Raw genomic sequence first — 24,758 nt, forward strand, 5'->3', positions numbered from 1 at the left:
GGCAAGAACGTACAGAAATTGTAACCCTCATACACTGCTGGTGGGAAAGTAAAATGGCACAGCCACTTTGGAAAACAACTTGGCAGCTCCTCAAAATGTTAAACACAGAATGGCCATACCCCCAGCAATCCTACTCCTAGGTATAGACCTAATCAATAGCAATTCTGTTCTTCCACTTCATCAGGCCAAAGACCACGAAGGCATCCTGGTCTTTCTTTTTCTCATACCCTACATGTTATTCATCAGGATACTGTGTTAGCCCTTTCTTCTAAATATATCCAGCACCCAGACTATGGCCTCAACCTCACACTAAAAATAACCAGGGGATCCTTGGAGAAATGGCAGGAAAAGTCCAAATAAATCTGGGACATCATGTGCCAGGAAGCAAGGAAGTAATCAAAGACTACTGGGGCTCTAGAACATAGGAGTCAACTCAAAGAAGCTCCCACTGACCTGAGATGGTATAATTTGAGCATCAAAAGAAGTATTTATATAATGAATTAAAACATTAAGTAAATGAAACAAATAGAATAATGGAACAGAATAGAGAGCCCAGAAATATACCCACACAAATATAGTCAACTAATCTTTGACAAAGGAGCAAATACAATTCAATGGAGATAGACTAGCCTTTTCAACAAATGATGCTCAAACAACTTGACATCTACGCGTAAAAAAACCTGAATCTAGACACAGGCCTTATACCTTTCACAAAAATTAAGTTCAAAATGGATCATATACCTAAATGTAAAACATAAACTTCTGGAAGATAATGTAGGAGAAAATCTAGATGGCCTTGCGTTTGGCAATGAGTTTTTAGATACAACACCAAACGCACAATCTGTGAAAGAAAAAAATGATGGTGGAACTTCATTAAAATTAAAACTTCTGCTCTGAAAGACAGTGTAAAGAGAATAAAAAGACGAGCCATAGACTGAGAGAAAATATTTGCAAAATGGCTATCTCATGAGGGACTTGTTTCAAATAAATGAAAATGCATGAGTTAATAGTGATGGTAAAAAACAAAACAAACAATAAACAACAACTCACTATTGAAGGTGACAGGACACTAATTTATTACTCTGAACATTTATAAATAAAGCTTTATCCTGCCTTTCCTGTATGATATGGTGAATGAAAGTTTGTATTTATTGAGGAAGTTTAGACAATTAATGTAGAAGGGGTGATATAGTTAGAAAATCATCATTTTTCAATTTGAAATGAAATAATGGATCTAGACAATGATCATCAATAGAGGCTAAAACCATTAGGGGAAAAATCGATGGGAAACATTCTAATGAAGGGACCAGACTGACCCCTTAAAATCATTAGAAGTGGAACTGATCCATTAAATATCATTAAAGGTGGGATAAAACATTATGTATCCCATGAGGTGATGCAGTAGAAGGAACCCAACATCACCAATAAACTGATGTTGCCTGAAAATTTTCTGAATCTGATCAAGCCTCTAGGACCAACTACCAGTTTATGGAAAATAGGGGAGAGAGAGAAACATACTACATGACACCACGTATAAGCAATCTTCCTTCCTTCCTCCTCAGTCTCACTTGCTGAAAGCCCCCACAGCACCCAAGAAGCCTTCATCTTACCTCTTCTGCTATGCATATAGAGAAGTGTTGAAGAACACTTGTAATAAAGATGTTTGTAAGATCACTAAAACAAGAAGGCCTCATCTGCGAGGCAGAGACCCCCAGTGCGGCTGGGCAGCTATGAGGGTAACTGAAGGCATCCCCACGCTGCAGGTGGGCTCAGAGACAGGGCAAGAGGATATGTAGCAACACAGCAATAGCACCTACCACAGGGTGTTTTAATACAAATTTAAGACCATTAAGGAAAATTGACTGTCCTAATCCCAGAAGGAAACAACAAAACAACTAAAATATGTAACTAAAAACAGTATTGGACATTTTGTTTTTCACAACCACCACAATCTGTCCTTTCCAAACAAGAGTGAAAGGCAACAGGCCTAATTTCACATTTCTCAGTTTTATATGTACTTTCTCCTTCTGGTCTACCTCCTACCTGCCACTTTTCTTCTCTCCCTATACAAACAGGTTTCCTTCCATTTCTGTCACCCTTTGGTCAGACTTTATTTTCCCATTATTCACATCTTTTTCATAAGGTTTGTCACCCTAATGTGTGTTCATTAGTCTACATATTTCACACCACGTTTTCCAATTTATAGGATGACTTGGTCTTTGTACACTTCTATTTTCATTTTTGCAGTGACTTTTAACAGAGTAGTCAAAGGACCATAAAATAAATGCAAATGCAGATTTCAGAAGTATATATCACATACGTGAAAATAACGTCTGTCATTTATTTTTCCTTGTACCAAGGCTGACCTACACCAAATCTGACAGAATATTCCTGCTTTTATAAAACTGTGATGAAACCAAAAGTTACACAGAACCATATCCGTATAAATGAATCTTTCTGAATAAATCATACCTTCTCTATCTTGATTTCTATAGATCTCACATTCTATCTTCAGACTTGAACATAAAGAAAAATATATCAGCTTTTTAACATTTCTAAAGCATTATCAAATTAAATTCAAAACTCTACCTTATTTTCTTAAATTATGGAATATTATTGTCTTCTATATGTAGCCCAAGCAATATCTTGAAAAATCAAAGCTGGTCTTTGTGACACTAAAAGCAAACGAGTGAAGGCTCCAATCAACCATTAACCTGCACTCTACCTTAATTTACTTGTGCTTGATAATCCACTTATGTGGTTTCCAATGTAGAGGAGAGGCAGAGGAAACAGCTTCAATAAAAAAAGAAAGAATATTTGGTTAGTACTCCAATAACATTTTCTTTCATATATAAAAATGGTGACATTCACTCCCCATCAGTAAGCAAATCATTCTGAGTTCCTTTCCTTGCAATGACTATATTTTCCAGAATCCAGAACACATCATGACTTTCTCCATGTGATCAAAAAATAGTTAGGTAGGAAGTGAAATCCATAACCATGGTGGTGGTGTGGAGGCTGGATAGAAATGGAAATCTTGACCTTGCCCACATTAGTAGACTATTTCCCTAAAAGAAAGCTCTGAACAAGCACCTCTCTTAGGTGGAGACCCCTAGCCAGGTTGGTGAGTTGAGGATGGGTGTTTATCGCTTATAAACTGTATAAATATAGCTTATGAATGAGATTCAGAAGGCCATTGAAAAAGTGTACAAACTTCTGTTATCTATGCATATATGCACTTTTCTGGACAAAGGCAAAGGTCTATATCCCATTGATGCGTCACACAGTTGGTGACACTTTCAAAAAGTTGTGTATACTGGCCACATTACTTTGGAGTTACTTTATTTGCTTTAAAGGCCTAGAATAATTAAATATCTACCAAGGTTAAACAATGTAGTTTGTAGTTGAATTAGGTTTACCGAGCTCTGAGCTCCTGAATTATTTTCTGATTGTTAAGAGAAATATTATTCAGAACACACTGAAAAAGAGACAAAATGTAACACCTAGTCTTCCATAAACGAAAAAAAAATCCCTTCATAAGCTCATATGATAACTTTTAAGAACTTTTAAACTAATATAATACTCTATAGCTATCAAGATGAGTCCAACATTTCTTTTTCCACTAAAAAGACACTAAGCATGCAACTCGGATATCTTTTGAAAGTTTTTTTGTTTGTTTGTTTGTTTGTTTTGCGGTACGCGGGCCTCTCACTGTTCTGGCCTCTCCCGTTGCGGAACACAGGCTCCGAACGCGCAGGCTCAGCGGCCATGGCTCACAGGCCCAGCCGCTCCGCGGCATGTGGGATCTTCCTGGACCGGGGCACGAACCCATGTCCCCTGCATCGGCAGGCGCACTCTCAACCACTGCGCCACCGGGGAAGCCCCTTTTGAAAGATTTTTAAATACTATGTGTCATCTGCAAAAAAGTTACAGAATTTCTTTATTAGGAAATTTGCTCAAGAAACATAAGCAAGATAATGGATCCAGGACCTTCCCTTTTATTCATCAACATTGTAAATGAAAAATGTTTGGGCCTGCCATATCAGTAAACAAAGGATGTTGCAGCCTGGTGGCTTGATAGCCACTACAGCCCCCACTGAAAGTGAGCTCTGAGGGAACTCAGGATGGAGACAAACGGGCTGCGCACTGCCAAGCCCTCACTGCCAAGCCCTCAGTCACTGCAGTCACCCCCATGGTGCACCCTGAGGAGACTCAGGATGGAAAGGAAGAGGATACTGGTCCCAGATAGCTAAGGTCACATCAAAGGAATAATTTCAATGAGCCCAGACTCTTGCATCTTCCCATACATAGAAAAGCACTAAATTCATTAGCTTGAGATACTATCTGGCTTTCTTTAACTAACAGTAATCTTTTGAAGTTCCAACTACCTAGTCATTTTTGCAAAAACTCCTGTATATGCTGGCCCTTCCCTCACCTCTTTGGAGCAGTCCCTCAGAGCTACCTGAGCTATCCGAGAGACTGCCTCCTGGGCTTAAGTCCTCGTTTTGTCTGCAAAATAAAACATAATTCTCAACTTTTACGTTGCACATTTTTTTTCAGTCAACAAAATTCTGGTTAACAGTGTACAACTGACTCAACAATCACACAGCTGGTGATATTACAACTTTAGAGGTTCTTAGGTGTTGAAGAGAATCAGTTGCCCCTGTTTCCATATACAATTCAAAATAAAGACAGTACTGACTTCTAGTTTCTGATAACCATGGGCTAAATTATTTGTGCTAATTCCCCTGCTGATTAATCAATGCGTTAATTAATCAACTTTATAATCTGATAAGTTAGATATGCCTGTTTTGAATTCCAGGGGAACACTAAAAGAACTGAAACAGAGGAGTTCCACTGTGCATAATTAAACACTATCATTCACCAGTAAGATTTAACTAATTTAAAATTTTAGGCACCTATGGGAATTCCCTGGCGGTCCAGTGGTTAGGGCTCTGCACTTCCACTGCAAGGGGCACGGGTTCTATCTCTGGTCGAGAAACTAAGATCCCAAATGCCGTGAGGTGCAATCAAAAAAAAAAAATGTAGGCACCTAATCATACAGCCTCAAAATACATAAAACAAAACAAAAAACCTGGCAGAAATACCAAGAGAAATAGACTGTAGCAATATCTCTCTTCTCACATACTCTTAAAATGTGACTGACACTCCCTTCCATCCAGAGGTAGTGTCTATGTCCCTACAGCAAAAGGCAACTGGAACACAGAAAACAGGCATCTCAAAAAAACCTACAGCAAACAATACACTTAATGACGAAATATTAAAAGTTTCCCCTTTGAGATCAGACAAAAATGCCATTTCCATTTCTATCAACATTGCACTGTACGTCCTGTGCTATACAGTATGGCAAGTAAAAGAAGTGAAAGTTAGAATGTTGCAGATACAAAGACAATATACAAAAGATAAAAATATGTACCTGAGAAGTGGAATATGTCCTGCCATATCAGTAAACAAAGGATGTCACAGTCACCAGCTATTGCAGCCACGACCTTTGCAGCCACAGCCTATGGTGAGCTGGTTAGCCCTGAGGAAACTCAGGATATGAAAACAAAGGATACTGGTCCCAGATAGCTGAGATGTATATCAAAGGAATGATTTCAGTGATCCCAGACTCTTGCATCTTCCCATATATAGAAAAGCTCTAAATTCCTTAAGTTGACATATCCGGTTTTCTTTAATTAACAATAATCTTTTGACATTCAGACCACCTGCCCTTTGTTGCAAAACTCCTATATGTCCTGGCTCCTCACCTCACCTCCTCAGAGCACTTCTCTTACAGTTACTTGAGATGCTGCCTCCCAGGCTTGAATTACTAAAAGTTCCCGCCGTATAAAACATAACGCTCAACTTTCACATTGTGAATAATTTTTTAGTGGATATACTTCTAACTTTCCAAATAATCTGGGGGTGTTTTGGCCGTGCCACGCAGCATGCAGGATCTTAGTTCCCTGACCAGGGATCAAACCTGTGCCCCCTGCAATGGAAGCATGGAGTCCTAACCACTGGACCGCCAGGGGAGTCCCCTGTTTTTAAAAGATACATGCAATAGCAAAGAAAAAAAAAAAAAAAAAAGACGTACCTCAGAACAAATCTAACAAAAACTGTTAGAACTCTATAGAGAAAATTATAAAACTTTACTGAGGGCAGTTAAAGAAGGGGTATGTATACCATGTACATGGATTGAAAGATTCAATACTTTAAAGATGTCAACTCATTCCAAATTGCTTTAGAGCTTCAGTGCAATTCCAGTCAAAATCCCAAAAGGTTATTTTTCATGAAACTTGAAACCTGCTTCTAATATTCACATAAAAATGTGAAGAACCAAGAACTTAGGAGGAAAGACTTGCTCTAGCAGATAGCAAGGCTTTGCATAAAGCAATAGTAATTACGACTGTGAGGTAATGGGGCAGAAACACAAATAGACAAATGAAAAAGCATGGAGAGCTTAGAAATATATGTGAACAATAGTACCACGATATAAGTGGCACAATATTAAGGATAAACTTTTCAGTTGAGTCTGCGACAAATGAAAAAATAAATGAAATTGTACCACTACCTCACACCATCCACAAAAATCAACTCCAAGCAGATTAAAAACCTAACTCTGAAAAACAATATATCTTTTATCTAGAAAAATATCTTCATAACCTCAGAGTAGGGAAGAATTTCCTAAATAAGGAAAATAGTGATTAATTATTAAGGAAAAGACTGATAAAATTTAACTATTTTAAAATTAAGATTCCTTTTTATGATAAGGAATACATGATAAAGGAATACAAGATAAATACATAATAAAGAAAATAAAAAGATATGAAACAGAGTGGGGAAATATATTTGTAATGCTGTATATAACTAACAAGAGGACTATCATTAATATATTTTTTAAAACTCCTACACAAATCAGTAAGAAAAATGGGCAAAAGTCTTGAACAAGTATTTCACAAAAGAGGATATCCAAATGGGCACTAAAAAATGAAAAGGCGCTCAACCTCATTAATAAACAGGGAAATGCAAATAAAAGCCAAGAAGATGTCATTATGCACCCACCAGATCAGCACAATTTAAAATGACTGGCATACCAAGGATTGGCAAGAATGAGGAGCAATAGGGACCTTCATGCACTTTCATCAGGAGTAGGGACTGGTACAACCACTCGGGGGAAGAGTTTGCCATTATCTACTCAAGCTGACAATACGCTCACCCTAGGAGTCAGCAGTTTCACTTCTTGATAAGCTTCCCAAAAAACTCACGCACACGTGCTGTTTTGGACTGAATTGTATCTGCTCAAAATTCACATTTTGAACCCCTAGCCCCCAGGTGACTGCATGCGAAGATAGGGCCTTTAAGGAGGTAATGAAGGTTAAATGGGGTAATAAATGTGGGGTCCTAATACAATAGGACTTGTGTCCTTATAAGAAGAGGAAGGGACACCAGGAGTGCATAGGCACAGAGTAAAGGCCACATGAGGTCACAGTGAGAAGGCAGCTGTCTATATGCCAAGGAGAGAACTCTCAGAAACCAATCCTGTTGGCACCTTGATCTTGGACTTCCAGCCTCCGGAAGTGTGAGAAAATAAATTTCTGTTAAGCCACCTAGTCTGTGGTATTTTGTTATGGGAGCCTTAGGTGACTAATACTTGTGCACCAAGATCCAGCTATCAGTATGTTCAGAACAGTACTTTTTATTTTTCTAGGGCCCAAACTAGAAACAACCCCAATTACCATAAACAGTAAAACAGATAAATAAACTGTAATATATTTATACAATGAAAATAAAATAATACGGTTACACACAACAATGTGGATGAATCTTACCAACATAATATTAAGTGAAAGAAGCAAGATACAAAAGAATATATAGAGTTTAATTCTCTTTATATAACATCCAAAAATAGGCAAACCTAAACTACGTAATTCAAGGATACATACAAATTTAGAAAACTTACGAAGAAAGCAAGAAAATTATTAATACAAAAGTCAGAATAGTGGGTAAAGAAGGATTTTGTGATCCCATCTCATGACGTAGGTCATGATTACAAGGGTAATTATTCATTCAACTACACAGTCATGTATGATGCCTTTTTTCCTATGTCTAGATCATATTTCACAATTGTTCAAAGTATTTAAAAATTATAAGCTAAGTGTAAGCAAGCCCAACAATATTCTGATTTTTCTTTTGATGATTGGGTTAATATCTTTCCTATACTTCAATATTTTGTTTTTCTCCTTTTGTGAATGTCCCTGATTATTGATGCAGTAAGCATGTGCTTAGTCGACCTGATGAATAATCCAGAGCTAGATGCCAGTGTTTTTCCAGGCCTGAGAGACATGGCAGTGAACAAACCATGTGAGGTCCTCACTCTCAAGGAACTGCAGTCTGATTTAACCTCCCTAAATCCAAAAAATGTCACCATGATCGATTTAATACCACCTGTCGTATGGGATTGCTCTAGGAATTAAATGTCTGGCCTCATGCATGTCACCCAGCAACTGTACAATAAAAGTTAGTTCCGGGCTTCCCTGGTGGCACAGTGGTTGAGAGTCCGCCTGCCGATGCAGGGGACACGGGTTCGTGCCCCGGTCCGGGAAGATCCCACATGCCACGGGGCAGCTGGGCCCGTGAGCCATGGCCGCTGAGCCTGCGCGTCCAGAGCCTGTGCTCCGCAACGGGAGAGGCCACAACAGTGAGAGAGGCCTGCGTACCGCAAAAAAAAAAAAAAAAAAGTTAGTTCCATTCCACATTCCCAGGAAGGAATGGCAGTTCTCATGTTTCTAGTTCCACCGTGGAAAAAAAACTACATATATCAAAATGTGTTTATTCATCATTCTACTCACAACTGTTATCAATCCAAGCTAAAAATGAAAATTTAAAACAGGGATCAACAAATTGGGAGGGCCCAAGAGACAAATCTAACCCATCTTTTATTTATGCAAATAGTTTTATTAGAACACAACTACACCGATTCATTTATATATGTATCATCTACAGCTGCTTTCATGGTACAGAGCTGAATAGCTGCAGCAGAGATGGTCTGGCCCACAAAGCCTAATTATTTGCTATCTGGTCGTTTACCAAATAAGCTTGCCAGTTCCTATTAGAAAGCTTTATCATTTCAGAAGACACATAGTATTTATTGCTAAGCACATACTTTTACTAGTATTATGTTACATTAGTGGACCACTGAATGATATGAAACCTTTATTAAGAAGTTTCTACCCATTGCCAACAGGAAGCACATGTGTATAGAAATGGACCTGTACTCTTAAGATCACTTTGTAATTCTATAGCATTTCTACACCTTCCATCATAGCTATATGTACTTTCCATCACATACCTTAATAGGAATTTTCTTGTCAAAATCAGGGAAGTGAATTAGTTTACTTAGCTTGGACACATATAGTATCATTATGGTAACTGTCATCTAAAGAAAAGGGAAGAGAAAAACTTCAGCAACATATCTGGAAAGACTATTTGAGGTACAAATACATCATCAAAAGAAAAGAGGTTCACCAAAAAATATATATATATCTGAAAAGTCCATTTTCTAGGTTCCAAAAAACCTATTATTCCTTGAAATATTAAAATTGTTTTTCTTGCCACCGTATAGATTGCACCAGAACTATAGGCAAAAAGTATAACATCAAATATAACGTATATACGATATCTCAAGGGGCTCAAGGAACGACAACAGTGGGAAAAAGGAACGGTGAGCCCAAAACTGACCAGAGTGACCACAGTCGGTGAGGCTGCTTGTTGATCCTAGACCATCCTTCCTATGTACTGAGCATATGGTCACCTTACCCCAGAAAGTAAGTGTGGGGATGAAAGGAAGGGGGAAGGGAGGCAAACTCCACACATAAACGTATTTTGTAAAGTATAATATTTCTATAACACAAAAGTCAAATTAAGAGGAAAACAAACTTTAAAAGGGATTTATTTTTCTCTCCAATCTAGCCGGTGTTGCAAAAACATCTCATTCAAATGCTATTAATCTGGATTACACCAGGTATATCAGAAATACTCCAGATTATTATTATAAAATAAAAAGTTTTAATATCATCTTTCTACACACATTTTAGAACTTACTTTTGACCACATTAGGATGCAAAAATTTAAGGTCTCCTTCAAAATGATTATCATCCTAAACCTTGAGCCTGAGTGTACAAACTTAATACTTATAATAGATTTATATAACACAAGCCCACCCTGAATTATAATTGTAGTCTGTATATATGACTTACTTTATAATTCTTACAGAAATTTACCAACACTCGTTTAAAATATTCTTCAATTCAGACTTTTAAAATTTGGTCTGCTGGCTTCTTCCCCCACAAATTGCAAATCATAAACGTTTTTACCTTAATTGAGTACAATCCAGTGAATTTATTTGTCTTGGGCATTACAAAGGGCACATTACCACATATTATTTATTGATCTTTTAAAGTACTTTTTAACATATTTTCACACTGAACCATAAAGATATAAATTTTTTGACCTTAAGGAAAGATATTGTTTCCTCATGATTTTTTTCTCCCTAAAATGATGTGCAAAGAGTACCTAATTAGCAAAACATTTAACTAGAATAATGTTTAATCATATAAATTCCAGATTCACAATTTAAAATTTAGTTAACAGATACAATTTTTATAATTTTAAGTTTTTCTCCTTATAGACTAAAGGAAAACGAAAACAAAAAAACTTTGGTGCCTGTGTTACCACGTGCCTACTAGAAATCATCAGCATATGACCCAAAAAGTAAAAAAGCCACAAATTAATATTAACGGAAAATTTCAGAAACAGCCAAATGGGGTAAGTTTGAAAGTTTATCCAAGTTTGTCCTTACACTTGAGAACAAACATCGCAAACTTCAGGAAGGAAAGTGCAAACATGTTTTGTTTGGCCTGTAGAGAGTTTTATGAAAATATGAATCTGTTGCCACCATTTACAAATTAGGGGTTTGATGTAAAAATTAGATTTCCCTGATCCCTAGTGGGCCTCACCTCATCTCCCTAACCTTTTTCTTCTCAGGCACAGTGGCTTAAACTGTGCGCACTCATCTGTTACCCAGCAGACCTTGGAGGCTTTCAGTCTGCTGCCCCCTTGCTTTAGAGTAATTAAATTCTATTAAGGAAGTTAAAATTAGTTGTTTTTTCCTACAAATACAACTGCTCCTAAATTGTAAAATGAAATAAGATGTGTGTCAATACTTCATGTTGTTTCACCAAAAGTACCATGGTCCTCTGCCAGCTGAACAAGTTCGTAAATCACAGTCTTAAACAAAAGCACTTAAAATTTCATGATGTGTACTGACAAGTAATTAAGAGGGTAATTTTTTTTTTCACTTACCTGTCCAATTCCAAGAACAACTGGTGATGGGAAACTACAAAAAATATAGAATAACTAATATTAGCAACTGATAAAAAAGTTGAAGACAATATACAACACATAATGATAGGAGTTATTAAAAAGTCTTAGACTTTTTTTTCAGTCTTAGTGAAATTGTCAAATTTGTTCACTTTTCATTTGTTCATTTCTTTTCCATTTTTTAAACTGATCATTGCTAAACTTGGCAAACTTCTATTGCCCCTTGAGGCAGACTGTCATATTAACAAACAACACAATTCTATATGTAGAAAGCTAAAGTAATCTGGGGATAAATTACTAGAAATAATAAATAACTTTAGCAAGGTTACTGGATACAAGATGAGCACACGAAAAAAATCATTTCTATGTCTATATATCATAAAAACACAAAGAACATAAAATTTTAAAGGTATTCATTTACAATAGCACCCAAAAAACATCAAATAACACTAACTGGGTATTTTATGGTAATAAGGAATTATTTTTACTTTTTTAGGCATGAAATAATATTGGGGTGGTAGGTTTTTTTTAACAAAAAAGTCCCTCTTATCTTTCAGAAATTCATATTGAAATGCATATGACAATACATTTTTAATTTGCTTCAAAATAATCTTGGGGGAGAGGCTGGGATTGAGAGGAGGAGTGATATAAATTTAACAAGGTTGTTGAAACTGGATGATGGCTACATGGAGATTCATCATACGGTTTTCCTTTTTTCAAAATAATATACCCAGGTACAAATCTAATAAAAGATTTCCAAGAAATACCTCTACATAGAAAACTATATATCAATATTTAAAAAATTAAAGAAGCCCTAAATAAATTTCATGGATTAGAATCAATATTGCAGTGAACCATTATCCACAAACTGACCTATAAAATCAAATCTCTCTGTAAAAACACCAGCAAGTATTTTGTGGAAACTGACTGATCCTAAGACTGAATGCAAAGGCAAAAAGCAAACATGATCCAAGATAATCCTGAAGAAAAACAAAGTTGGAGGAATGACTACTGGATGCCAGGATTCTTGTTTTTTTTTTTTTTTGGCTGCACCACACTGCATGCAGGGACCCTAGTTTCCCGACCAGGGACTGAACCTGTGCCCCGCAGTGGAAGCACGGAGCCCTAACCACTGGACCACCAGGGGAGTCCCCAGGATTCCATTTTAAAGTTACAATAAATGAGAGAGTGCGGTATTTGCACAATGATAGTCTAACAGGACAAAGCAAGAGAACACAGATGGGGACAGATACATAGCTTTATGGACAGATACATAGCTTTATGGAAACCTGATTCATGACAAAGATGACCATGCAAGCAGTAGGGAAATGGCCCTAGGTAACTGGAATCAGAATCTTAACCCCTACCTCATACCATACTTAACAAGGCAGCACATCACTTCACCGTGCTCACTCATTTTCCAGCCCTTCACTGGCTCCCAGTCATTCTCTCGGTCCACCAAAAAAGGGGGAATATCACCTAAAAAACCACCACCACCACCACCAACAGCAACACCTCAGCCCTCAATCTGTATGTCAAAGGGAAACATACCTATTTCAGATAGGGTAAGAAAAGAATAAAGAACCAACCTGCCTTATCAGAGAAAACTGAATGACTGTCTGGACCAGCACCACTGTGAGAATAAAATGAACTCTAATGGATGCCGGATGTGCCACCCAGACACCCTCTTCTGGACTGAAGCACTCATTCCCCAGTCGCTCAAGAGCAACCTCAGCTGAAGAAAGCTGCCTTGCCAATAGCACCCCCACTGCCTGAGAGCAGCCTGTGCAGGGGTATAAAAGCCAGGGGCTTTCACCCCAATTCAAGACAGCTCTGTAGAGCCCTTCTAGCTCCAGAGGGCCTGGGATCAGGCTTTGTTGTGATAAAGCACAGCCCAGCTTCTCCCTCTACCTAATCCTGCTTCCCTCACTCCCCAAAAGGAGTGGGTCCCAAGAGCTCCACCCAGTATACTTCCCCTGTATCTGAGAGTCTCCTTGCCCAGTAATACAACCTGCAACATGAAGCAAAATAATAAAACCACAATATAAACAAACAACAAAAGGCTTACAGAAGGAAGACAAATAGATCGGCCTAGAAGAGAATATAACACAGATTGAGAAGCCACCCTTTATAAGTGCTTCCAGCTACGGAACACCTTAATAAGAAGATATCAATAAAACAAGAGCTCAAAATTGAGATAACAAAGCAATCAAGTGAGATGAAAAGGGAACCTACAGATCTAAGGAAAGCAACTGAGGATCAAAATAACATAACTGGGGGCTTCCCTGGCGGCGCAGTGGTTGACAATCCGCCTGCCAATGCAGGGGACACGGGTTCGAGCCCTGGTCTGGGAGGATCCCACATACCACGGAGCAACTAGGCCCGTGAGCCACAACTACTGAGCCTGCGCGTCTGGAGCCTGTGCTCCGCAACAAGAGAGGCTGCGATAGTGAGAGGCCCGCGCACTGTGATGAAAAGTGGCCCCCGCTTGCCACACTAGAGAAAGCCCTCGCACAGAAACGAAGACCCAACACAGCAAAAATAAATTAATTAATTAACAAACTCCTACTCCAAACATCTTCTTTAAAAAACAACAACATAATTGGGGGAGGACCTTCAAGATGGTGGAGGAATAAGACGTGGAGATCACCTTCCTCCCCACAAATACATCAAAAATACATCTACATGTGGAACAACTCGTACAGAGCACCTACTGAATGCTGGCAGAAGACATCAGACTTCCCAAAAGGCAAGAAAATCCCCACGCCCCTGGGTAGGGCAAAAGAAAAAAGAAAAAACAGAGACAAAAGAATAGGGACGGGACCTGCACCAATGGGAGGGAGCTGTGAAGGAGGAAAAGTTTCCACACACTAGGAAGGCCCTTCACTGGTGGGGACGGGGGGTGGGGGTGGGGGTGGGGGGAAGCTTCGCAGCCATGGAGGAGAGCGCAGCAACAGGGATGCAGAGGGCAAAGCGGAGAGATTCCTGCACAGAGGATCGGTGCCGACCAGCACTCACCAGCCCGAGAGGCTTGTCTGCTCACATGCAGGGGCGGGTGGGGGCTGAGAGCTGAAGCTCAGGATTTGGAGCTTAGATCGCAGGGAGAGGACTGGGGTTGGCTGCGTGAACAAAACCTGAAGGGGGCTAGTGCACCACGGCTAGCCAGGAGGGAGTCCAAGAAAAAGGCTGGACTTGCCTAAGAGGCAAGAGACCATTGTTTCCGGGTACGGGAGAAGAGGGGATTTCCCCCCCTGTCTGCCCACAGAGGGCAGAGCACCGCCTAAACAAGCTCCAGAGAAAGGCGCAAGCCACAGCTATCAGCATGGACACCTGACATGGGCATGAAACGCTAACGCTGCTACTGCAGCCACCAAGAAGGCTGTGTGCAAGCACAAGTCACTATCCACACCTCGCCTCCCGGGAGCCTGTGCAGCGCACCACTGCCAGAGTAGTTACAATGTCACGCTGTTACAACATCACGCTGTTACAATGTCAAGCCGGCCTCTGCCGCTTCAGGCTCACGCCACGTTCCATACCCCTCCCTCCCAACAACCTGAGTGAGCCAGAGGCCCCTAATCAGCCGCTCCTTTAACCCCCTCCTGTCTGAGGGAAGAAAAGACGCCCTCAGACGACCTCTACGCAGAGGCGGGGCCAAATCCAAAGCTGAACCCCAGGAGCTGTGCAAACAAAGAAGAGAAAGGGAAATCTCTCCCAGCAGCCTCAGGAGCAGCAGATTAAATCTCCATAATCAACTTGATGTACCCTGCATCTCTGGAATACCTGAATAGACAACGAATCATCACAAAATTGAGGTGGTGGACTTTAGGAGCAACTGTACACTTGGGGTTTGCTGTATGCGAATGACTAATTTCTGAGTTTTATGATTATCTTAATTTAGTTTTTAATGCTTGTTATAATTGGTGGATTTGTTTATTGGTTTGGTTGCTCTCTTTCTTTTTTTATTACCGTCTTAATTTTAATAATTTTTTATTTTAATAACTTTATTAATTTTATTAATTTTTTTCTTGATTGCTTGCTTTTTTTCCCTCCCTTTTCTTCTGAGCCATGTGGCTGACACTTGGTACTCCAGCCAGGTGTCAGGACTGAGCCTCTGAGGTGGGAGAGCCAAGTTCAGGACATTGACCCACCAGAGATCTCCTGGCCCCACATAATATCAATGGGCGAGAGCTCTCCCAGAGATCTCCATCTCAACGCAAAGACCCAGTTCCACTCAACGACTAGCAAGCTCCAGTGCTGGACACCCCATGCCAAACAACTAGCAAGTCATGAACACAACCCTACCCATTAGCAGAGAGGCTGCCTAAAATCATACTAAGTTCACAGATACCCCAAAACACACCACCAGACGTGGTCCTGCCCACCAGAAAGACAAAATCCAGCCTCATCCACCAGAACACAAGCACCAGTCCCCTTCACAAGGAAGCCTCAAGGAGCCACTGAACCAACCTTACCCACTGGGGGCAGACACCAAAAACTACAGGAACTACGAAACTGCAGCCTGCAAAAAGGAGACACCAAACTCAGTAAGTTAAGCAAAATGAGAAGACAGAGAAATAGGCAGCAGATGAAGGACCGAAGTAAAAATCCACAAGACCAAACAAAGGAAGACGAAATAGGCAGTCTACCTGAAAGAGAATTCAGAGTAATGATAGCAAAGATGATCGAAAATCTTGGAAACAGAACGGAAAAAATACAAGAAACGTTTGACAAGGACCTAGAAGGAGTAAAGAGCAAACAAACAATAATGAACAACACAATAAATGAAATTAAAAATACTCTAAAAGGAATCAATAGCACAATAAGTGAGGCAGAAGAATGGATAAGTGACCTGGAAGATAAGACAGTGGAAATAACTACCACAGAGCAGAATAAAGAAAAAAGAATGAAAAGAATTGAGAACAGTCTCAGAGACCTCGGGGACAACATTAAACGCACCAACATTCAAATTATAGGGGACCCAGGAGAAGAAGAGAAAAAGAAAGGGACTGAGAAAATATTTTGAGGAGATTATAGTTGAAAACTTCCCTAATATGGGAAAGGAAAGAGTCAATCAAGTCCAGGAAGTTCAGAGAGTCCCATACAGAATAAATCCAAGGAGAAACATGCCAAGACACATATTAATCAAACCATCAAAAATTAAATACAAAGAAAAATATTAAAAGCAGCAAGGGAAAAGCAACAAATAACATACAAGGGAATCCCCAGAAGGTTAACAGCTGATCGTTCAGCAGAAACTCTGCAAGCCAGAAGGGAGTGGCAGGACATATTTAAAGTGATGAAAGGGAAAAATCTATAACCAAGATTCCTCTACCCGGCAAGGATCTCATTCAGATTCAGTGGAGAAATTAAAACCTTTACAGACAAGCAAAAGCTAAGAGAATCCATCACCACCAAACCAGCTTTACAACAAATGCTAAAGGAACTTCTCTAGGCAGGAAACACAAGAGAAGGGAAAGACCTACAAAAACAAACCCAAAACAATTAAGAAAATGGTAATAGGAATATATATACTGATAATTACCTTAAATGTAAATGGATTAAATGCTCCAACCAAAAGACATAGACAATCTGAACGGATACAAAAACAAGATCCGTATATATGCTGTCTACAAGAGACCCACTTCAGACCTAGGGACACACACAAACTGAAAGTGACGGGATGGAAAAAGATATTCCATGCAAATGGAAATCAAAAGAAAGGTGAAGTAGCAATACTCACATCAGATAAAATAGACTTTAAAATAAAGACTGTTACAAGACACAAGGAAGGACACTACAAAATGATCAAGGGATCGATCCAAGAAGATATAACAATTGTAAATATTTATGCACCCAACATAGGAGCACCTCAATACATAAGGCAAATGCTAACAGCCATAAAAGGGGAAATCGACAGTAACACAATAATAGTAGGGGACTTTAACACCCTACTTTCACCAATGGACAGATCATCCAAAATGAAAATTAAAACGGAAACACAAACTTTAAAAGACACAGTAGACCAGATGGACTTAATTGATATTTATAGGACATTCCATCCAAAAACAACAGAATACACTTTCTTCTCAAGAGCACATGCAACATTCTCCAGGATAGATCATATCTTGGCTCACAAATCAAGCCTTGGTAAATTTAGGAAAACTGAAATCGTATCTAGTGTCTTTTCTGACCACAATGCTGTGAGACTACGTATCAATTACAGGAAAAAATCTGTAAAATATACAAACACATGGAGGCTAACTATACACTACTAAATAACCAGGAGATCACTGAAGAAATCAAGAAGAAATCAAAAAATACCTAGAAACAAGTGACAATGAAAACACGGCGACACAAAACCTACGGGATGCCGCAAAAGCAGTTCTAAGAGGGGAGCTTATAGCAGTACAATCCTACCTCAAGAGACAAGAAACATCTCAAATAAACAACCTAATTTTACACCTAAAGCAATTAGAGAAAGAAGAACAAAAAAAACCCAAAGTTAGCGAAAGGAAAGAAAACGTAAAGATCAGATCAGAAATGAATGAAAAAGAAATGAAGGAAATAATAGCAAAGATCAATGAAACTACAAGCTGGTTCTTTGAGAAGATAAAGAAAATTGATAAACCATTAGCCAGATTCATCAAGAAAAACAGGGAGAAGACTCAATAGAATTAGAAATGAAAAAGGAAAGTAACAACTGACACTGCAGAAATACAAAGGATCATGGGAGATTAGTACAAGACACTATATGCCAATAAAATGGAAAACCTAGAAGAAATGGACAAGTTCATAGAAAAGCACAACCTTCTGAAACTGAATCAGGAAGAAACAGTAAATATAAACAGACCAATCACAAGCACTGAAATTGAAACTGTGATTAAAAATCTTCCAACAAACAAAAGCCCAGGACCAGAAGCCTTCACAGGTAAATTCTATCAAACATTTAGAGAAGAGCTAACACCTATCCTTCTCAAACTCTTCCAAAATATAGCGGAGGGGGCTTCCCTGGTGGCGCAGTGGTTGAGAGTCCGCCTGCCGATGCAGGGGATGCGGGTTCGTGCCCCGGTCCGGGAGGATCCCACATGCCGCGGAGCGGCTGGGCCCGTGAGTCATGGCCGCTGGGCCTGCGCGTCCGGAGCCTGTGCTCCGCAGCGGGAGAGGTCACAGCAGTGAGAGGCCCGCGTACCGCAAAAAAAAAAAAAAAAAAAAAAAAAATATATATATATATATATATATATATATATATATATATATATATAGCAGAGGGAGGAACACTCCCAAACTCATACTACAAGGCCACCATCACCCTGATACCAAAACCAGACAAAGATGTCACAAAGAAAGGAAACTACAGGCCAATATCACTGATGAGATAGATGCAAAAATCCTCAACAAAATACCAGCAAACAGAATCCAACAGCACATTAAAAGGATGATCAAGTGGGGTTTATCCCAGGAACGCAAGGATTCTTCAATATACCCAAATCAATCAATGTGATACACACCATAGTAACAAACTGAAGGTAAAAACCATATGATAATCTGAATAGATGCAGAAAAAGCTTTCAGCAAAAATGCAACACCCATTTATGATAAAAACCCTCCAGAAAGTAGGCACAGAGGTAACTTACCTCAACATAATAAAGGCCATATATGACAAACCCACTGCCAACGTCGTTCTCAATGCTGAAAAAGTGAAACCATTTCCTCTAAGATCAGGAACAAGACACGATTGCCCACTCTCACCACTATTATTCAACATAGTTTTGGAAGTTTCAGCCACAGCAATCAGAGAAGAAAAAGAAATCAAAGGAATCCAAATCAGAAAAGAGGAAGCAAAGCTGTCACTGTTTGCAGATGACATGATATTATATGTAGAGAATCCTAAAGATGCTACCAGAAAACTACCTGAGCTAATCAATGAGCTTGGTAAAGTAGCAGGATACAAAATTAATGCACAGAAATCTCTTGCCTTCCTATACACTGATGATGAAAACATCTGAAAGAGAAATTAAGGAAACACTTCCATTCACCATTGCAACAAAAAGAATAAAATACCTAGGAATAAACCTACCTAGGGAGACAAAGACCTGTACGCAGAAAAGTATAAGACACTGATAAAAGAAATTTAAAATGGTACAAACAGAGGGAGAGATATACAATGTTCTTGGATTGGAAGAATCAACATTGTGAAAGTGACTATATTCCCCAAAGCAATCTACAGATTCAACGCAATCCCTATCAAACTACCACTGGCATTTTGCACAGAGCTAGAACAAAAAATTTCATAATTTGTATGGAAACACCAAAGACCCCAAACAACCTAAGCAATCTTGAGAAAGAAAAATAGAGATGGAGGAATCAGGCTCCTGAACCTCAGACTATACTACAAAGCTACAGTAATCAAGACAGTATGGTACTGGCACCAAAACAGAAATATAGATCAATGGAACAGGATAGAAAGCCCAGAGATAAACCCATGCACATATGTTCACCGTATCTTTGATAAAGGAGGCAAGAATATACAATGGAGAAAAAGCAGCCTCTTCAATAAGTGGTGCTGGGAAAACTGGACAGCCTCTTGTAAACGAATGAAATTAGAACACTCCCTAACACCATACACAAGAATAAACTCAAAATGGATTAAAGACCTAAATGTAAGGCCAGACACTATAAAACTCTTAGAGAAAAACATAGGCAGAACACTCTATGACATAAATCACAGCAAGATCCTTTTTTACCCACCTCCTAGAGAAATGGAAATAAAAACAAAAATAAATAAATGGGACCTAATGAAACTTAAAAGCTTTTGCACAGCAATGAAACCATAAACAATACAAAAAGACAACCCTCAGAATGGGAGAAAATATTTGCAAATGAAGCAACTGACAAAGGATTAATCTCCAGAATATACAAGAAGCTCATGCAGCTCAATATCAAAAAAAACCCCAATCCATAAATGGGCAGAAGACATAAAGAGACATTTCTCCAAAGAAGATATACAGATTGCCAACAAACACATGAAAGGATGCTCAACATCACTAATCATTGGAGAAATGCAAATCAAAACTACAATGAGATATCATCTCACACCGGTCAGAATGGCCACCATCAAAAAATCTACAAATAAATGCTGGAGCGGGTGTGGAGAAAAAGGAGCCCTCTTGCACTGTTGGTAGGAATGTAAATTCATACAGCCACTATGGAGAACAGTATAGAGTTTCCTTAAAAAACTAAAAATAGAACTACCATACAACCCAGCAATCCCACTACTGGGCCTGTACCCTAAGAATTCCATAATTCAAAAAGAGTCATGTACCACAATGTTCATTGCAGCAGTATTTACTATAGCCAGGACATAGAAGCAACCTAAGTGTCCATCAACAGATGAATGGATAAAGAAGATGTGGCTCATATATATATATATATATATATATATATATATATGTACACAATACATACAATATATACAATATATATACTATATATATATATACAATATACAATACATACAATATATACAATACAATATATATATACAATATATATATACAATACAATATATATACTATATATATATATACAATGTATATATATACAATGTATATACAATACAGTGGCTCATACATACAATGGCTCATATATACAATATATACTCAGTCATAAAAAGAAACGAAATTGAGTTATTTGTAGTGAGGTGGATGGACCTAGAGCCTGTCATACAGAGTGAAGTAAGTCAGAAAGAGAAAAACAAATACCATATGCTAACACATATATATGGAATCTAAAAAAAATAAAAAAGGTTCTGATGAACATAGGGGCAGGACAGGAATAAAGATGCAGATGTAGAGAATGGACTTGAGGACATGGGGGGCAGGGAGGGTAAGCTGGGACGAAGTGATAGAGTAGCATTGACATATATACACTAGCAAATGTAAAATAGATAGCTAGTGGGAAGCAGCTGAATAGCACAGGGAGATCAGCTCAGTGCTTTGTGACCACCTAGATGGGTGGGATAGGGAGTGTGGGAGGGAGATGCAAGAGGGTGGGGATATGGGGATATATGTATACATATAGCTGATTCACTTTTTTATACAGCAGAAACTAACATAACATTGTAAGGCAATTATACTCCAATAAAGATGTAAGAAAAAACACACATAACTGCCACATGAACCATTTAGAAACAACACAGAACTAAATGGCAACTGCTTTAAACTGAATTACCAAGATGAGGTAATCACAGTGAATGAGTAGGGAAAAGACAAACTCTCAAACATAAACAGATATAGAAGATAGATACCAGCAGAGAGGGCTAATTGCTGTGCTGTTCTCTCAGTAAAGAGAGAAAATGATTAAAAGATAAAAGGCAAATTTGTTTCCTTGACATGGGGAGAATAAGTAAACTCTCCAGATCTAAAAGCACACTTGTTGCAGAAAAAGCTGTTAATATTCAACACGATTAATACAGCAGCCATGAACTCTCCATAAAAATACTACCAGACATCAGAATCAACCAATTAGGAATCAAATCAAAATAATGAACTCTGGAATGGAGACACTGTGATAAAAGGGTGCTGACTACTGTATCCATTTAATATGGAACAGATTCAAACAACTGTGGGATTATAATTACACAACAGGATGCTACACTGTAAAAGAAGACATGGAGGGGAGGAACCATGGGAAGAAGTATGCAAATGTCATCATTCATAGCAGAGAAGCCATATATACCATCAGAAATTGAAATATATATATATTTGAAAGTCAACAATTCTTTTTGTTGAACTCTAATTTCTCTTTTCTCCATTCAATTCAGTTAAACTACATTTCATACGTACATGCAACTTGCAGTCCTCACCTTAAGTAAGCCTTCAAACACAGCCAGCATGACTAACGGTAGCACAATCCCTCATATGATGCAAGCTGAAGTTTACAGGGTCAGCTATAAAGTGGTCTTGCCAAAAAATGTTTAATCTGAATGTAATCAAGCCTTTAGATCTAACTTTCAGTTTAAAAAACAGAGTAAGTTAAGTGAGACTTCAAAAAATAAATCAGACAACCGATAATATGGGACACTTTACAACACACCTGGCCCAGGCTTTTCAAATTCAGTATCGGGGAAAGAGGTGGAACGGGGGACTTTTCTAGATTAAAATAAACTAAAAAGACATAACTGTATGCGTTGCATGAATTTTGATTGGATCTTGATTCAAATGTTTAAAACAACCATAAAAACATCTTGGGGAATAATTGGAATGATTATAGATTTGGTATTAGATTATTTTAGGAAATTACTGTTAAATTTGTTAAGAACAAAAATGATACTATGTAGGAGAATATCCATATTTCAGGAGAGGCATGTTGAAATATCTGAGTGTAGTGTCATGATGTATGCAGCTTATATTCAATGGTTCAGGGGAAAATGCAAATATAGCAAAATGTTAATTACTGAACCTCAGTGGTATGTGTATGGGTGTTCATTGTACTTTGCTTTCCACTTTTCTGTGTGCTTGAAACTTTTCATAATAAAAAGTGGTGGAGGGACTTAGGTGATCCTCAAAAAATTAAATAATTAAATGAAAGGCCCCCCCCCACTCCATTTCCCACTCCTTTTTGGATTAAAGAAAACAATTTATAAAGAAATGAGTAAATAAGTAGCATCTATAATATATACTTTATATAAAAAGTAATTCAGTCTATTAATCTTTCTCCAATCCATCCATCTATCTAAAAAGATGTCTGAAGTTATTGCCTAATGTCAATTTAGTAATATTTTAAATTTTACCCTAATATTTTTCTTTTGTTTGAATTCTTTATAATGATCACACAGAATGACTTTTCTTCAAAAAAAAATTTCAAAATATTGATTCTAGGTAGTGGGAATATGCAATATTATTACTGTCTTCTTTGTACATTTCTGTATTTAAATAACTCCCAATTTTAACTGAATTATTTTAGGAGTGAATGCAAGGAAGTAAAGACAGTATGTGTGCACAACTCTTTGAAGAGTCGGACTCTGAAAGGAACAGAGAAATGAGCACCCATGTGGATCAAGGGAGGGTTATTTTTGCTTGAGAAACCTAAACATGTTTTAAGCCGGTAGAGAGAGCTTGCTGACGCAGAATAGAGGAGGATGATGAAAGGAGCCGGGAGAAGGGGACATCCAGAAGTGGGGAGCTGGACCTTCCACAGGAACAAGATGCTCCCTCCATCATAGCAGAAAGGGGACATCATCTGACGGTTTCAGTTTCCTCAATGAAGTATCAGAGGAGAGTGGAGGATGGGGGTGTGGGAGGTTTCAGGGTAAAAGAGAAAGTGGGAAGGAGTCATTTCTGTGACAAGGAAAGCAATCCCCCAGAAGAAACTAGCAGGTGGTACTAGAGCCGGTTGAGGCTTGTGATCATCGATTCAACATCAGCCCAGCCAGTCCGGAAGTGTTTTTTCTCCCAGGACAGTCGGAGCTGCTCAATGCTGAAGGAAGGATGCAGAAGGTAGGCTGTGCAGGACAAGTACCAGCCAAGACGGGAGCTGGAAAGGAGCCTTGTGGCTTCCAGCGCAGGGGCCCTCCTGCTGGACCAGGAGGGAAGGGATGCCTGAAGGGTGATGTGGCAGAAATGAGCTGGGTTGCAGCGCAGAGCGTGGACATCCTGCACAGGGACTGGAGTGGCTGGCAGGGTCACAGTGAGCACATGGCCCTAGGAGTGACCACGGGATGTGGGACAAGGCGGGCTGTGATGGTTCAGCGTGCGTATCCCAAAGTCCTGAAGGCTTATGCGAGTCTGGATGGAGAGGAATACCAGGACTCCACTAAATGAGCCACAGAAGCTCAGGAGCCATTACAGAGAGGACAGAAAGTGAGTGCTGAGTCTGGACTCTCCACAGAGCAGGGGCAGTGGGAAGCTACGAGGACTCAACCCCACCTCCTGGCCACACCTGGGGTGTGACCAGGATCCAGCTCCTTTCCAGGGGTCAAATGGAACAGCATCTTCGGGAGAGAGCCGGTTTTCATCAGAGTAAGAGAAAATTAGGGTTGTTTTTGTTCTTTAATATAGACTTCCAGCACCCACCGCTGGAGACTCGGATTCAATAGCTTTAAAAAAAAAAAAAAAAAAACTCTCCAAGTGATTCACATTACCAAGCAAGTTTGGAAACCACTGTGTGAAATGATCCTAAAGCCTTCGATTGCATAAAAGTAGACACACAGCAAATATGGAGCAAATACTTGTTGAATTGAATACAGCTAAGTTTATATTTTTTATTAAGCATCATTAGTAAATCTTCACATGTCATAGAGAACAGTATTAAAATAGCAACAAGGGCTTCCCTGGTGGCGCAGTGGTTGAGAGTCTGCCTGCCGATGCAGGGGA

At 38.9% G+C, this 24,758-nt stretch overlaps 1 protein-coding gene across 10 annotated transcripts in view; it reads right to left on the reverse strand.

Moving 5' to 3' along the window:
- The window catches only part of SLC35D2 (solute carrier family 35 member D2), a 79,032-nt gene that overhangs the window by 50,589 nt on the left and 3,685 nt on the right, over positions 1-24,758 (reverse strand). For all 10 annotated transcript variants that reach the window (XR_004350278.1, XR_004350277.1, XR_004350276.1 and 7 more), the window contains exons 2-4: positions 11,368-11,401; positions 9,356-9,442; positions 2,726-2,793 (exon numbers count right to left, since the gene is read on the reverse strand). Coding sequence is in view for 7 of the 10 variants with exons in the window: in XM_032634316.1 (XP_032490207.1) it covers positions 2,726-2,793; positions 9,356-9,442; positions 11,368-11,401 (189 nt within the window). In the remaining 3 variants the exon portion in view is untranslated. The remainder of the gene's footprint in view (positions 1-2,725; positions 2,794-9,355; positions 9,443-11,367; positions 11,402-24,758) is intronic.

The sequence above is a fragment of the Phocoena sinus genome, chromosome 6 (assembly GCF_008692025.1).
Source record: "Phocoena sinus isolate mPhoSin1 chromosome 6, mPhoSin1.pri, whole genome shotgun sequence".
In the NCBI taxonomy this organism is placed as follows: Eukaryota; Metazoa; Chordata; class Mammalia; order Artiodactyla; family Phocoenidae; genus Phocoena; species Phocoena sinus.